The 16962-nt window shown below is 43.2% G+C and overlaps 1 protein-coding gene across 1 annotated transcript in view; it reads left to right on the top strand.

Moving 5' to 3' along the window:
• Positions 1–802: 802 nt before the first annotated feature.
• The window catches only part of slc30a6 (solute carrier family 30 member 6), a 64811-nt gene continuing 48651 nt past the window's right edge, over positions 803–16962 (top strand). Inside the window, exons 1-3 of the mRNA XM_060916870.1 lie at positions 803–998; positions 1462–1508; positions 13662–13748. Of these exons, the coding sequence (XP_060772853.1) occupies positions 815–998; positions 1462–1508; positions 13662–13748 (318 nt within the window). The 5' untranslated portion in view covers positions 803–814. The remainder of the gene's footprint in view (positions 999–1461; positions 1509–13661; positions 13749–16962) is intronic.

The following is a 16962-nucleotide window of genomic DNA, read 5'->3' as shown; positions in this document are numbered from 1 at the left end:
TTTTTCAGCAGTCGCGTCACATGACCAACACCAGCAAATCAGGAAGGTGGATGTCACAGTGACGTTGTCCAATGACGACGCCAGCTGGAGCTCAGCACAGCGTATCCGCGTATTCTCAATGTTTACACGGCACCGGATCAGACACGATCTGGATTGAATACGTGGACCCTGGCGGATTCCCGTTTCCCGGCGTTTTAATGTAAACGGACAGTGCATCCGCGAAGAAAACGAGACAGATACGGTCTAATGTAAACTTGGCCTGACTGTGGATTGGTGGAGTCCAAACTCTTTAGAGATGGTTTTGTAACCTTTTCTAGCCTGATGAGCATCAACAACGCTTTTTCTGAGGTCCTCAGAAATCTCCTTTGTTCGTGCCATGATACACTTCCACAAACATGTGTTGTGAAGATCAGACTTTGATAGATCCCTGTTCTTTAAATAAAACAGGGTGCCCACTCACACCTGATTGTCATCCCACTGATTGAAAACACCTGACTCTAATTTCACCTTCAAGTTAACTAGAGGTTTACATACTTTTGCCACTCACAGATATGTAATATTGGATCATTTTCCTCAATAAATAAATGATAGAGTATGATATTTTTGTCTCGTTTGTTTAACTGGGTTCTCTTTATCTACTTTTAGGACTTGTGTGAAAATCTGATGTTTTAGGTCATATAGCAAAAAATATACACCATTTAGGTGTATATGGCTTGCTTTGTCCTCCACTAACACTAGGGGGCGCAAATACGCCATAACTTTCGCAGCAAATCACAATTGAATCCGAAACAGTGAGAAGAAGCGGCTTTCCAAAATGGCGATGGATGGGCTGTCCACGTCTGCATCAGGACTACCATACCATCATGTTACCGACTATTATTCGAGAAAACTCGGTCCGAAGCCGGACGTGGTGCCTTCCGGTGTAACCGAGAGGAAAACCGGACCTTCAGATAAACCTGACATGGTCTCAGTGGACGTTATCAACTTCAAGGACTCGGGTATTGCATTAGCAGCTCTTCTTTCTACCCGGCCAGTCTGCTTAAGACTGAATCCCAAACGGCGGTGTAAATCCCTATATAGGGACACTACATAGTGTATAAAAGAATGGCCTTTAGAGCCTTGCTAGTGCACTTGGTGTCCGGTAGGAAGCCATTCGGGATACGGCTTCAGGTGTTTGGCTAATGGTTTAGCCAATTTCAACTCCAGCTTTATTTTGATAAGAACTGTGTGAAAGTGTTAGACATATTCCTGAGAATTAAAAGATACGTTTTTATAATTAATAATAATAATTAATAATAATAGAATAGTTTTACTTTGTCACTTCGTCTGTGTTGTGGTAATAACAGTTAGCATCTTGCTAACTGAGTCTTGAATAATCTGTCATTTCATGTTTACAAGCGCAATAGCTGAATGAAAAATGATATATTTGTGAAAAATTTGTTTCCTGTATTTGTTTTCCAGATACACCAGTGCACAGGAAGAAACAAGAAGCAGACACGTATATTCTGGTAAGTTCTTTACAGGTTCCACTCTGTATTTTAAGACCTGGCTCAGTGCAGGTGATCGACTTCCGGTTTCTCCTTCCATACCAAGGTTTCTTTTTATGTAATGCGGGTTGTTTTTTTTTTTAATCAGAAGTATAAGTCACAGTCTCATCTCATCTCATTATCTCTAGCCGCTTTATCCTGTTCTACAGGGTCGCAGGCAAGCTGGAGCCTATCCCAGCTGACTACGGGCGAAAGGCAGGGTACACCCTGGACAAGTCGCCAGGTCATCACAGGGCTGACACATAGACACAGACAACCATTCACACTCACATTCACACCTACGGTCAATTTAGAGCCACCAGTTAACCTAACCTGCATGTCTTTGGACTGTGGGGGAAAACGGAGCAAACCCACGTGGACACGGGGAGAACATGCAAACTCCACACAGAAAGGTCCTCGCCGGCCACGGGGCTCGAACCCGGACCTTCTTGCTGTGAGGCGACAGTGCTAACTACTACACCACTGTGTCACCCTTTTGAAGACCTCATCTCATTATCTGTAGCTGCTTTATCCTGTTCTACAGGGTCGCAGGCAAGCTGGAGCCTATCCCAGCTGACTACGGGCGAAAGGCGGGGTACACCCTGGACAAGTCGCCAGGTCATCACAGGGCTGACACAGACAACCATTCACACTCACATTCACACCTACGGTCAATTTAGAGTCACCAGTTAACCTAACCTGCATGTCTTTGGACTGTGGGGGAAACCGGAGCACCCGGAGGAAACCCACGTGGATACGGGGAGAACATGGAAACTCCGCATAGAAAGGCCCTCGCTGGCCCCGGGGCTCGAACCCGGACCTTCTTGCTGTGAGGCGACAGCACTAATCACTACACCACCGTGCCGCCCATAAGTCACAATGTTTTTTGTAATATTTGGACAGTGGCGGTGGGCAGGGGAGGCAACGGCCCCCCCCTGTAATTATGTTGTTGGGGGGGGCAAGTTACGATGGGAGTCCTTTGACTATTTACAAGGAAGAAAAGGAGAGAGTAGTGTGAATAAACAGCCTGCTTGCGTGCCTTTGTTTTCCCTTATTAAACCCTGGCAGCATCCCTTCATCCTGTAGGTTGGTATCACCCATTCACACCAAAACCAGTGCAAATTAGCCTGGCCCTGATGTCACCGATTGCCTCCGCTTTCCGGGACTTTCCTCATTTGGCTTCTGCAAAACCCATCACTTTTAGTAGACAAGCTGATTTTATGAATGCTCTGTGGACAACCATGTTGCTGTGGCAACTGTCTAGACACATGTCTTGCCTCCTTGGGTACTCGTGCCAAAGCGGGGACCCTGTGACAGCAAGGCTATGACAGTGTTGCTACGTTTGGATCTGACTGATAACTCGTGTCCTGTCCGGATGGCGAGATAGCGTTCACGAGGCGTACAAACAGTTTTGGGTGCCCAGAAACTCCATGCTGTTCTAGATCTACAGGAATTCACTTGCTGCCCTGACCACTCACTGAAAATCAGTACAAAGAGGAGTTTCAGACAAATATCCGTTGTGAACTTTTTGAGCTCGACAAAGGCACCCAAGTTGCTTGATGATAATGAGGTAAGTTTTCAGTATAATATACATCAAGTCAAATTTCGCAAACCAAGAAAGGAATGACTTTTTACTCGCACTGAAGACTAAAGGAAAGAGTTATTCGTGCTCTTGCTTTAGATCACATAGCTGAGCAGGTATATAAATCTATTAGCTCTTTAATTCAACAAGGACATTGAGGACAAATTTTCTCACGTTTTGTTTTTGTGTGTGTGGGGGGGGGAAGCGCAGCTCCATGAGAAAACTACAGTGGTGCTTGAAAGTTTGTGAACCCTTTAGAATTTTCTATATTTCTGCATAAATATGACCTAAAACATCATCAATTTTCACACAAGTCCTAAAAGTAGATAAAGAGAACCCAGTTAAACAAATGAGACAAAAATATTATACTTGGTCATTTATTTATTGAGGAAAATCAGTGTTTCCCCTAGAAAATGTTTGAAGGTGCGGTGGCAAGACCTGCGCTCAGACGTCCCACCCCAGTATGAGGATAAAAACAGCCAACAGCACAGAAGGCTATACATAGATTAATCCATCGGTCATGACTTTAGCCCACAACATGCCAGCACGTAACTGCGCAGAATGAAATGCTAAAACAGCCAACAGTACACAACAAAAGCACCTCGGTAGTAGGCTAACTCAACTTAAACAACTTGCTTGTATCAGTACCAATGCAGTACAGAAACATTGAAAACAGAGGAAGCAGTGCACTCAGCGGTGCTAATAGAAGTAACCAATAACTTCCCAAAGGCCTGCCTGCGTCTGTCATTGGCCTGCACAAACTCCTTTGCGATGGCTGTCATGTCAGTCTGTTCCAGAATGTCACGGTGAATATGGCAGTTCATCAAGTCATTCAGTCTCTTTTGTGTCATTGTGGATCGGAGGTATGATTTCAGTCGACGAAGTGTGGAAAACGAACGCTCTGCTGATGCCGAGGGCACGAAGGCCAAAAGCCAGGGCACCGAGGCCATAAAATAAAACAATGATTAAGTTCATGTCTATAATGAATTTAATTTAAGGACTAATGACTCTTCTGAGGAAGATTGGAGTCCCGGTCAAAACTATCAAGCAGGTAAAGAAACATCTCCTACACTATTATGTCTGAAGATGAGAAGATATTGAACACATCTAAACTTATCAATCCATCACTCACTTCAAAAATTGTAAAACTTATTAAACCTATATCCTCCCATAATTTTTGTTCAATTGACACCGAATGTGCAAGAGCATCTTCAGACTGTACTACTATGCAGATTTTTGATTAATCAAAATTTATCCTGGAGTTCATCAAAATGTTTGACTGTAAATGGAACATATACTAGCATGCAGGCTACTGATTAACCCATAAGAGCCCAGACCGATTTCTCAATCAAGGAAAATTATTGAGGAAATAAAATGAACTAAATAGATGACAAAGAAAACATTTCTGACCTTTTATTTTTTAAAATAGCACTTTCATGTCTCAAGATCTGAAATATTAAATTGCAAATTTGCAGAACACTGCAACACTATTACACTGTTAACCCCAAAGTTCATTCTATGCAAATAGTTTGAGTAAATACCACTTTTAAAGATTAGTTTTATTGCATTACTTAAACAGTATGAGTATATGAAGAGTATATGAGACAGTCATTGGGTGTACTCATTTTTGTAATTTAAACAAACTAAAACTATCATGTTTTACGTCAGGCCACAGTGCTGCCCTGTTGTGATTGGCTCAAAACTCAAGACAAGTTGAGCTGATGGCTACAGAGGAAGTTGCGCCATTTTCTAATTTACACAGAGCAATTTAAGGTCTTTGCACTTTTGACAGCAAGCTAATTAGCATTTGTTCCCGGCTACAGTCGGTACTCGGCGCGTTAAAAGTGGGTCACCGTTGTAATGACATAATGCTACTGTACAAGCAATGCTTATTTAACGGTAACAAACTTAAGCCCTATATGTTGAAATTCCTATCTTATTCGTTCTTTAATTTATCACACAGTCTTACCTCAGTCAAATTCTTCCCTCCTTCTGTGAAAATTCAATGTCTCAGACGCAGACACAAGTGGGCGGGAGATGTTTGATTAAGTCTTCTGATTGGCTAGATTGGTGTCATTATAGCGCGTCGGAGCAGTTCATGCCAGGCTCGTCGAGTCCACTCAACGTCAAAAAATATTAGTTTAGCCTATTTTTTAAATAATTTTCAAAAAGTTACCCGTGCCACGGCCCCCCTTCAGGAATTCCTGAAGGTGCGGCAGCAAAAATCAAGGTGCGGCGGCCCGCCGGAGCCAATTGTACATAGCGGAAACACTGAAAATGATCCAATATTACATATCTGTGAGTGGCAAAAGTATGTGAACCTCTAGGATTAGCAGTTAATTTGAAGGTGAAATTAGAGTCAGGTGTTTTCAATCAATGGGATGACAATCAGGTGTTAGTGGGCACCCTGTTTTATTTAAAGAACAGGAATCTATCAAAGTCTGATCTTCACAACACGTTTGTGGAAGTGTATCATGGCACGGACAAAGGGGATTTCTGAGGACCTCAGAAAAAGCGTTGTTGATGCTCATCAGGCTGGAAAAGGTTACAAAACCATCTCTAAAGAGTTTGGACTCCACCAATCCACAGTCAGACAGATTGTGTACAAATGGAGGAAATTCAAGACCATTGTTACCCTCCCCAGGAGTGGTCAACCAACAAAGATCACTCCAAGAGCAAGGCGTGCAATAGTCGGCGAGTTCACAAAGGACCCTGGGTAACTTCTAAGTAACTGAAGGCCTCTCTCACATTGGCTAATGTTCATGGGTCCACCATCAGGAGAATGCTGAACAATAATGGTGTGCATGGCAGGGTTGCAAGGAGAAAGCCACTGCTCTCCAAAAAGAACATTGCTGCTCGTCTGCAGTTTGCTAAAGATCACGTGGAACATCAACAACGCTTTTTCTGAGGTCCTCAGAAATCTCCTTTGTTCGTGCCATGATACATTTCCACAAACACGTGTTGTGAAGATCAGACTTTGATAGATCCCTGTTCTTTAAATAAAACCGGGTGCCCACTCACACCTGATTGTCATCCCATTGATTGAAAACACCTGACTCTAATTTCACCTTCAAATTAACTGCTAATCCTAGAGGTTCACATACTTTTGCCGTTCACAGATATGTACAGGGATGTGATTTTTCCGCGAATTCGCGGAATTCCGCTTTTTTCACCTCAAAATTAAAAAAAAAAATGTTTCCGATTTTTCGCTCAAATCCGCATTTGTATCCTATTCGTTCCGACTATCAGTAATTCCGTCATTGAGATGAAACGAGGTACGTGATTGGCCCATCGCTCTGTAACAACCAATGAACGCGCTTGTTAGATAGCTGTACGTAAGCTTGCTTCAAACAAAGAGTTGAAAGATGGCAGCCTCTGTGATCGAGCGTAAAGATGGAAATTGAGTTAAAGAAATCGACAGAATAGTGAAAAACAAGTTCTGCTGGGAATGGTTGGAGAAGGAGGTTGCTACAGACGTTGGACATAAGACTGTGAGACATTTGTTCAGTGATTTCGTTCTTTGGGGGGAGGGCAGAGGTCTCTGGCTGTCAAGTTTGGGGCAGCTGGGACCTCCCCTGCCCGAGCTACGAGCGTGCAAAGTCGGGCTGGAGCCCGGGATAGAAACGAAACCTAAGTGGAGCGCCGCGGCTCGCCTCGGGGCGAATAACATCCCGAGGTGCGGGGCTAGCGCGCCCTGCCCGCGCTGGTTCTTTGGGGGGAGGGCAGAGGACTCTGGCTGTCAAGTTTGGGGATGCTGGGACCTCCCCTGCCCGAGCTACGAGCGTGCAAAGTCGGGCTGGAGCCCGGGATAGAAACGAAACCTAAGTGAGTGAACACAGTAGTTTTGAATATCCTTAAGTGAATGAACACTGTGGAGTTATGATTATCCTTTGGTGAGTGAACACTATAGAGTTATGTATATGAAGTTGACATTGCTAGAGTAGAAACTGCAGAAAAAAGTGACTGATATGCTGGAACTGGACATGGATGCTAGCATCTTTTTTCTTTGAGAGTTCCTGAAGACTTGTGGATGAATTCTTATGTTGCATCATGTTTGTTTGAAAAGGCACATTTAGGTATGTTCAACTTCTACAGTAATTGAAAGTATAAATTTTGTTTTTCCTTATACAATTTTCTATTTATTCTAATGCAGATGATTTTAATTTAGAATGACATTTTTAGGTTTCATGTTTTGGCTTTTTGTCAGTTAAGAATCATTGAATTTACTATAGGGGCTCAGAGTTGCATGTTGACCATTAAATTGGCTTGAATTTGTTAATCATGACAAGTTTTTTCTTGTGTGTTTGCTTGCCATTTTAGTACAATTTTTAAGTTAGAAAACCCCAGAACCCAGGAGCTTCGGGGGGCTTCACCCCCCTTGTCCCCCCCCCGACCCCCGGCTAAAATTTTCAGATAATTTCACCAGCCCCAAATCACATCCCTGTATGTAATATTGGATGACTTTCCTCAATAAATAAATGACCAAGTATAATATGTCTGTCTTTTTTAACTGGTTTCTCTTTATCTTCTTTTAGGACTTGTGTGAAAATCTGATGTTTTGGGTCATATTTATGCAGAAATATAGAAAATTCTAAAGGGTTCACAAACTTTCAAGCACCACTGTACGTGCACACACTGAGTTTCTATATATAATGGGCAGCTTACTGATTTGAGTTCTCCATCTGCTGATGGTCCTCTAGTATCAGGCTACCATGTGATATGCAACACGCAGGTTGTCATGGTCTGTATATAGTCCTGTTCCAGTGCAGGTTTGTGTGCGATGTACATTTCCAAACTGGGTTTATCCATGAAACAATTCCAACAATTGACTGTCTGTATTATATTGCATAAAAGTTTGTGCTCTTTACAACAAACACATTCAGTGTCAGATTTCCGCTTGGTACACTTTCAACATCTGCACCAGATAGCTTCCAAACCCTTTGACCTGCCTTCTTGACTTTGCGCTTGCAAAGCATCACCGATTTCATCATTAGAATCGTCTGATTTGCTGCTGAAATCATTTCCAGATGCAGATAGTCCTTTTTCTGAGGTTCATACAGAGATCCGGTTTCTCCCCTATCCATACTGACTTGAAGATACCTATTTTTCATCTCACTAAATCCAGGCTGACAAGTATGCTTCCATTGGCTACACTTAACTTCTGGTACCTGGCCATCAATGAATTTTCGTCACCTCCTGGACGCCATATTGGTTGCCTATGCGCAGTGTTCAGGATAGCCGATATCGCATCGCAAAATGCTACCCAATTTTGAAGAATCGCTAATCAAGTTCCCCAGTGTATTGCACAGAAATGCGATGTGAAAAGTTGGCCAACTTCCATCCATCCATCCATTATCTGTAGTCGCTTATCCTGTCCTACAGGGTCACAGGCAGGCTGGAGCCTATCCCAGCTGACTATGGGCGAGAGGCGGGGTACACCCTGGACAAGTCGCCAGGCCATCGCAGGGCTGACACAGAGATACAGACAACCATTCACACTCGTATTCACACCTACGGTCAATTTAGAGTCACCAGTTAACCTAACCTGCATGTCTTTGGGGGAAACCAGAGCACCCGGAGGAAACCCACGCAGACGTGTGGAGAACATGCAGACTCCACCAGAAAGGCCCTCACCGGCTGCGGGGCTTGAACCCAGAACCTTCTTGCTGTGAGGCGACAGTGCTAACCACTACACCACTGTACCGCCAAGTTGGCCAACTTCTCGAAGAAAATTACAAGCTTTCCTTATTTCCTAACTTTCCCAGGGTAACTGGGTTATTCAGTCGCCAATTGTCCAGCGGGGGATGGATGGATTAGATTAGATTAGAAAGAACTTTATTGATCCATTTGGGCGGGTTCCCTTAGTGAAATTAAAAATGGATAAGTAATATAGAGACTACAGTTTTCTGCGAACACGGTAAATGGGCGGAAAACACTGAATCCAGTACTTGAAACGGAATGTCCAAAAAGTTTATTTGCACAAATTAAAACTATTTTGTATCAAATAAGCCATTACGGTGTCTGACTTTGCCTTTAACTTCGTTGGGGCGTTATAACTTGAGCGTAAATAGCATTATTCATGAAATTTAGAAGTACACCAAAACCTTTTTTAGCATTACTTAGAACTCTTGATCAACAAAATTAGCTTTAAAATAAGGGCTCGAATAGTTGACATTCCGAGGTGGATATGAGTAATGTGTAATGACCAAAAGTGGGTCTTAAAGCTCTCTGTCGTAGTCATACCATTACATTTGCACATTAGCACAATGATATAAAGGCTCATTGCAATAAAACATTGTCGTAAACTTGTCACAAGACTCATGTCTTTTATTTTCTGTCACTCGCACATTTATTACTTAATATATCTTGAAGCAAAAAAATGCTACACAAAATTTTGGAATTACTACACAAAGTTATTTTGAATGCTGCCCATGTGTAATAAAACTTTGTTTTTGGCCTTTTAAGCTCATGATCGCGACTCACGTTTTCGGGTGACTTGCACTTCTGTTCATTATTATAATTAGGGCTTGTACTATCAGTCAGTCATGTTTAAATGCTGTACCCGGGACCCTTTTAAAGGAAAACTGAAGGCAAATTTTTATCATCAAAATTCTATTTCTCATTTTATTAAATATAGGAATGCATTTCTGATAGCTATTGTGTCGCTGCTATAGCAAGTTATGAGTGTTTTGAAATACGCTCTGTAATATCAGTCCGTATGTCAAAGCAATGGCCGTAAACGAGATTCGTTGAGACCTGTGCAAGACATTCGGAAGTAAAACATACAGCCAAAATCAAAGTGACCAACATCTGCCAACGTTGTCAAAAGACGCACGCGCCCTCTTTCGAATGCTGATGTAATCAAGCCGGAAGTTTTGTTTTGATAGCAATCAGGAAAGTTTGAAAAAAGTAGGCAGTAATCGTCATTTAAACTCGTTTTTGTGCAATATTTTGTTTGGAAAACAGTTTTCAAAATGGCGGCGCTGACACTTCACGTTTCGAAGTCTCGCACAAGTCTCGTGAAGATCGCGCAGATAAGCGACGTCTGCCGTGGACCAAACGAACTACATTCAACATGGCTAAAAATCGAATAGGCCGATAAGTGTAATATTTAATTGCAACTAGGGATGGCGAAAACTAAAAAAAAATCTTGACCGACCACCGAGCCTCATTAGCCGGTTAAAGTCAGTTAACCTATGAGTTTAAAATTCTAGAATTGGAATTATTAGAATCTATTCTAAATCTAACCGCGAGCATCTGCACATTTAGTCCCAGTCGCTGCCCTTCACTCACATTACCTTTTCTACAGCGTGAAACATTTAGTCAAACGTGGCACTGATGTCGAGGGGTTTGTATTGGAGCGGAGGACAAATGGTTCCAGCTTAGAGACAGTTTCACTTGGCCATGATGGCGTTGAAAATAAAGTCAAATGCTAGAAAAAGTACATAACATTCAGTGATGGGAATAACGGCGTTAAAATAAAGGATGTTATAACGCCGGGTAATCTAATTAATTAGCTACAATCGTTATAATGCCGTTACCAATATCAACACGCCATTACTGCATGGTAGAGCCCTGCACTCCCGCGGGACCCGCCGCAAAGCAGTGCGGTGCGGGACAAATTTTGAAAGCTCATTGCGGGCGGGACCGGAAGTGCACATATGTGCGCGCGCGCGGGAGTACACATATGCGGCGCAGGCAGGAGCGGTGATGAGCTGCAGTCCCGCTAACTAAAAATGTGTTTGAAATAAAATTTATAAATTATTAATTTATGTCTATCATATATAATTTGTGCTGGATATTTTATTTAGCATTATTAAAAACATTTTAAGATGCCTATATTTGCAGAGAGAGTCAGATTGCCAGATTGAGTGAGGAATGGCATCTTAAATTTGCCATTGATCACTCTAATGACTCGCAGTTCACACCCAGCTAGCAAGAGAACCATGAGTGAAGTAATTTACTGCTTGCGTTAGTCTACAACTTTAATCAGAGAGACAGGTTACACAGTGACGGTAGGATTGACTCAATGCTATCCCAGAAATCCTTCCTGTAATATGCAAATTTGGCTGTCCAATCAGAGGCAGCCAAATTTGCATATTACAGGAAGGATTTCTGGGATCGCATTGAGTCAAGCCTACCGTCACTGTGTAACCTGTCTCTCTGATTAGAGTTGTAGACTAACTCAAGCAGTAAATCAATTCACTTCTCTTACTAGCTCTGCTTTGCAATAAAAAAAAAAAAAACATTGGTACAAAGCAAGCCCATTCACTTTTATGCTGATCAGAGAATTACAATGGCTTCTCATGTGATAAAAAATGTGCGATTCGCGATTAAATATTTTAATCGCTTGACAGCACATTTATTATTATTATTATTATTATTATTATTAGAGACACTACATGCTGAATTCAGAAACAAGGTAAATAATAACAAACGTGAACGTGAGCTGTAGATATTTATGCTCAAATCCACTCAAAGTAGGGGGCGGGGCACCATTACGCTGTGTCAAGACAACAACTTTCCTGAGAAATAACGCGAACGTCTGCATCATGCGGGATTTGCGGGCGGGAGCGGGACAAAATATGGCCGGCGGGAGCGGGACTGAAAATCATAATTCTTTGCGGGCGGGAGTGGGACTGCACAATGCGGGAGCGGGACTGAAAAATCCGACCTGCGCAGACCTCTACTGCATGGTACTGAAGTTGCTCTGAAGCCGTCACCGACTTGGCTCACAGACATAAAAGCTGCGTTTGTCACTCCCCCTCCAGACACCGCTGTCATTTCATTCTCTCCCCTTCCCTCCAAAAGTCGGCATCTGCGCCTTTAGTTCGTGTGGAGAGATATGATCTGCAGTAACATGCATTGTTGGCTACAGACTGAAACATACTTTCAGAATGCACTGGCCAAGGCAGGACTAAACTCGATGTGCCTTCTAATAATTAAAAAAACCAAAACAGAATAGTAATTTGTAAGCTAAAAAGTCTATCCTGATACTTTTTGAGACTTTTCTTTCGCCGAGTGGCAGCTGTCTTCAACTGGGGCGGGAGGGCGGGACATGACTGGGTGTTTCTGATTTGCCAGCTGTTGTCCTTACACCGCATGGCATGCCCCAAGCGTTTACAACACAGAATTCCAGGTTCTCCGCTCCAAAATCGGCAGCTTCAAAACGATTTGATTTTTTTTTTTTTTTTTAACCGACAACCAAAAAAAATTAACTGGTTGACGTTGATTCGGTCAACCAGTCATCGGTTAACATCCCTAATTGCAATTAGTTGCCAATACGAGTCACGATATAAGGTTACTAAAACCAAAAACATAATTGAATAAAACGTTAATTAAGAAATAAAGCAAGTTTAAAAATGACTTCAGTTCTCCTTTAAGATATGCTTGTATATGTGACAAACAAAAGAACATACAAGCTCAAGTCTTTTCTTGTAAAGACCTATTTTGAGAATGTAAGAAATTTTTTGGGAAAAACCATTGTCAATATTTCACATCATTAGACGCTGAAAGTGATGGTGACTGCAAGGAGAGCCTAATGCCAGGGTCAGACTATGTGAATTCAGCCCAATGTTGACATGCGTTTGTTGCGGCCGACCAATTTCCAGCTTCCACGTTTGATCCGTGACCAAAAGATACTGTAAAAACTTTGGCTAGTAGACATAACTCTGGAATTTGTAAACCTGTCCATCAGGCACTCTCACCGCAGATGCCTTTTGAGTGGATAAGACTACACATTTAGCCTGGTTTTAATACAATTTTGTTGTGACCGATGAATTTTCAGCGTCGGCCCCAAATATGAACGTCAGGAATGATGATTAGGTCTTGTGATATCATTGCGGCATCTGGGACACCCCGCAATACTCGGATGAAAATCTAATGTCGGAATTCTTTGTATTTTCTCACCGAGCTTAACAACTCCTATGATATGTTCCTTGATGGCCATGATTGATGATTTCTTGACCCTCCTTCGCAAGGACATGAGAAACGATTGGTCAGGGTCAAACTTGTAATGCTGCCAGTTTCCCAGCCAAGACACAGCAAGAATTTATGGCCCTTCATTTGGCACTAGCCCCGTTTTTCCAGTCACTTCACTGCCAATGTGATCATGGAGTTTGTAAATGGGCATTATGTTGAGGAAGAAACAGAAAAAGGATTAGAAAACAGTGTGAAAACTTTCAGAACAAGATGGGGGGGAGGGGGGAGACCACACTTCATATTCACTGTGGAAGTGGCGTGGCTTTCTGTCACACAGAAGCTACGTGCAAAGTTCGCCAGAATGTGGACAGATTCTGTAATAAGAATTAAAGATGTTGTGTGATGAATATAAAGCTGAATGTAAATTTTGTGTATATTTTATTCCTAGTCCTTATTTGGTATGAAATTGGGGGGGGGGAAACATTGGGCACCAACGAATGCATAGTTTTTGTATTGATAACTATGAATTTTGAATATGTTTAAAAAAAAATCTATCATGGCCCAATTTTTTGCTCGTATCGTCCAGCCCTGATGCTAACGCATGTTAATCTTTTGTTTGCGAAATCTTGTAGGGCACCATTCACCCCTTCCGCAAGTCACACAAGTCCATCTTTAGCAAGTTCATCCAGGAGTTCAACTTGGTCACTTCAGATAGACGGGTGAGTTCCTTGGAAATTATTTTTTTTCATTTGCAGTACAGTGCCTTGCAAAAGTATTCATCCCCTTGGTGTTTGTCCTGTTTTGTCGCATTACAAGCTGGAATTAAAATGGATTTTTGGAGGGTTAGCACCATTTGATTTACACAACATGCCTACAACTTTAAAGGTGCACATTGTTGTTTTATTGTGACACAAACAATAAGATGAAAAAACAGAAATCTGGAGTGTGCATAAGTATTCACCCCCTTTCGTATGAAATCCCTAAATAAGAGCTGGTCCAACCAATTCACTTCATAAGTCACATAATTAGCTGATTAAGATCCACCTGTGTGCAATCAAAGTGTCACATGATCTGTACAAATCAACCTGTTCTGGAAGGACCCTGACTCTGCAACACTACTAAGCAAGCAGCATGAAAACCAAGGAGCCTCCAAACAGGTCAGAGACAAAGTTGTGGAAAAGTATAGATCAGGGTTGGGTTATAAAAAAAAAAATCCCAAACTTGAATATCCCAGGGAGCACCATTAAATCCATTATAGCAAAATGGAAATAATATGGCACCACTACAAACCTGACAAGAGAAGGACGCCCACCAAAGCTCACAGACTGGGTAAGGAGGGCATTAATCAGCGATGCAACAAAGACACCAAAGGTAACACTGAAGGAGCTGCAAAGATCCACAGCGGAGATGGGAGTATTTGTCCATAAGATGACTTTAAGCCATACATTCCACAGAGTGGGGCTTTATGGAAGAGTGGCCAGAAAAAAGCCATTGCTTTAAAAAAAAAAAAATCATGTTTGCCCCACAGCATGTGGCAGACTCCCCAAACACATGGAAGAAGATTATCTGGTCAAATGAGACTAAGGCCCAATCCCAATTCTAATTTCTACCCCTACCCCTCCGCCTTCCCCTCCGCCTTCCCCTTGGCCCTTCCCCTTGAAACTGAGCTACAAGGGATAGGGCTTGAAATTCAACCCTTACGTATTGGGATAGCCCTTCAACGATCGCATACGTCATCGCGTACCTCCGTCAGCGTTTACGTTAGCAAAACGCGACGCGTCATTGGCTGCGACCAGCCGCTACAGTCAGAGGCAGAAATCTCTGCTGGCAGGGTGTGATTTGTTAACTAACACCACTGAATGGGATATCTTTGGCGCTTCGTGCACCACATCCGACAGAATGAGGTGTCAGAACACTCATGTAAACAATAAAAGCGAGAATAACAGAACAAAACGTACGCAGTAAAGCAACCGAAAACAATACTCACTCCCAAAGCTTTTTAGCAGCAGCTTGGATTTCAGAAATCGCTGCTCATTCTCAGCTCGAAAGCGAATCAAGCGGCGTGTTTCCTCTGGATAACAACTTAAAACACGTAAATAATGGAGAAAATACATTTATGACAATCTTTCGCCGCGGGAACCGCCATCTTTCTGAAATCCGCATGAAATCTCGCTGAAATCCGCATGGCATTGTGGGAAATCACTCAAACCCCTTCGTTCGGAGTCTGCTCCAGGAAAATCTCCGTTTGGAGGGGTACAGAAGCCCTACGCCTTCCCCTACCCCTCCGCGTTAACTGGGATTGGGATGCCCCTACCCCTTCACGTGAACGCGCAAAATGGAGGGGAAGGGCTAAGGGGTTGGTCCAAGGGGTGAAATGGGATTCGGCCTAAAATTGAACTTTTTGGCCATCATAAGAAATGCCATGTGGGGCACAAACCCAACACCATTCCTACAGTGAAGCATGGTGGTGGCAGCATCATGCTGTGGGGATGTTTTTCATCTGCAGGGACAGGAAAGCTGGTCAGGACTGAAGGAAAGATGGATGGCACTAAATACAGGGCAATTCTGGAGGAAAACCTGTTTGAGTTGGCCAGAGGTTTGAGACTGGGACGAAGGTTCACGTTCCAGCAGGACAATGACCCTAAACATACTGTTAAAGCTACACTGGAATGGTTGAAAGGGAAACATTTAAATGTCCTGGAATGGCCTAGCCAAGTCAACTTTATTGTCAAATATACTATACATGCTTGACATACAGCACAGATGAAATTTCAGTCCTCTCTGACCCATGGTGCAAACAGGCAATGCAGTAAATTAAAAATAGAATAATTGAAATAAACAATATAAACAGTATAAACACTCTAGATAAGAACTAGACATAGACTAAACACTCGTATAAGCAGTATAAACAAACTAATAGCTGTTTAGGTGAGGTAGTGCGGAATAGTGCAAATGAGCGAGATAAAGTGAAATGTGCAGTCCCTGAGTTCAGTGTGTTAATGAACGTTGAGAGTGTGTGTGTGTGTTGGGGGGGGGAGGAACTGTGAGGGTGACATGTCAGATGCTGAAGGGGGTGTGTGTGAGCAAAATCTGTGGCAGGGGGCGGGGGAGGAGGGGCAGAACAGGGAGGGAGTTGAGCCTCCTGACCGCCTGGTGAGAGAAACTGTCCTTGAGCCTGCTGGTTTTGGCCCGGAGACTCTGCAGTCTCCTCCCTGACGGCAGCAGACTGAAGAGGCTGTGAGATGGGTGGGTGGGGTCACCTGCAATCCTGATGGTTTTGCGGGTGAGGCGGGAGTTATAGATATCCATTAGAGAAGGGAGAGAGACACCAATGATTCTCTCAGCTGCTCTCACGATGCGCTGCAGAGTCTTGCAGCAGGACACAGTGCAGGCGCCGTACCACACGGTGATGCAGCTGGTCAGGATGTTCTCGATGGTGCCTCTGTAGAAAGTGTGCATGATGGGGGCCGGGACTCTTGCTCTCCTCAGTTTGCGGAGGAAGTACAGATGCTGTTGGGCTTTTTTTGGCCAGTGATGCGGTGTTGTTGTTCCAGGACAGGTCTTCAGAGATGTGCACACCCAGAAACTTGGTGCTGCTCACCCTCTCCACTGCAGCACCGTCGATAGATAGTGGAGTATGCTGGGTGTGCACTCTCCTGAAGTCCACAACAATCTCCTTCGTCTTCTCCACGTTCAGGCGGAGATTGTTGTCCTTGCACCACATGGCCAAGCGGCTCACCTCACTCCTGTAGATTCTCATCGCCATTGTTGATAAGACCCACCACAGTCGTGTCATCCGCAAACTTAATGAAGAGATTAGAGTTGGATGTTGGTGTGCAGTCGTGGGTCAGCAGAGTGAAGAGGAGGGGGCTCAGCACACATCCTTGGGGGGGGGCCCCCGTGTTCAGTGTGATGGTGCTGGAGGAATTGCTG

This window comes from Neoarius graeffei, chromosome 3, assembly GCF_027579695.1.
Source record: "Neoarius graeffei isolate fNeoGra1 chromosome 3, fNeoGra1.pri, whole genome shotgun sequence".
In the NCBI taxonomy this organism is placed as follows: Eukaryota; Metazoa; Chordata; class Actinopteri; order Siluriformes; family Ariidae; genus Neoarius; species Neoarius graeffei.
Note: the sequence above shows the minus strand (reverse complement) of the source record. Positions and strands in the feature narration are given on the sequence as shown.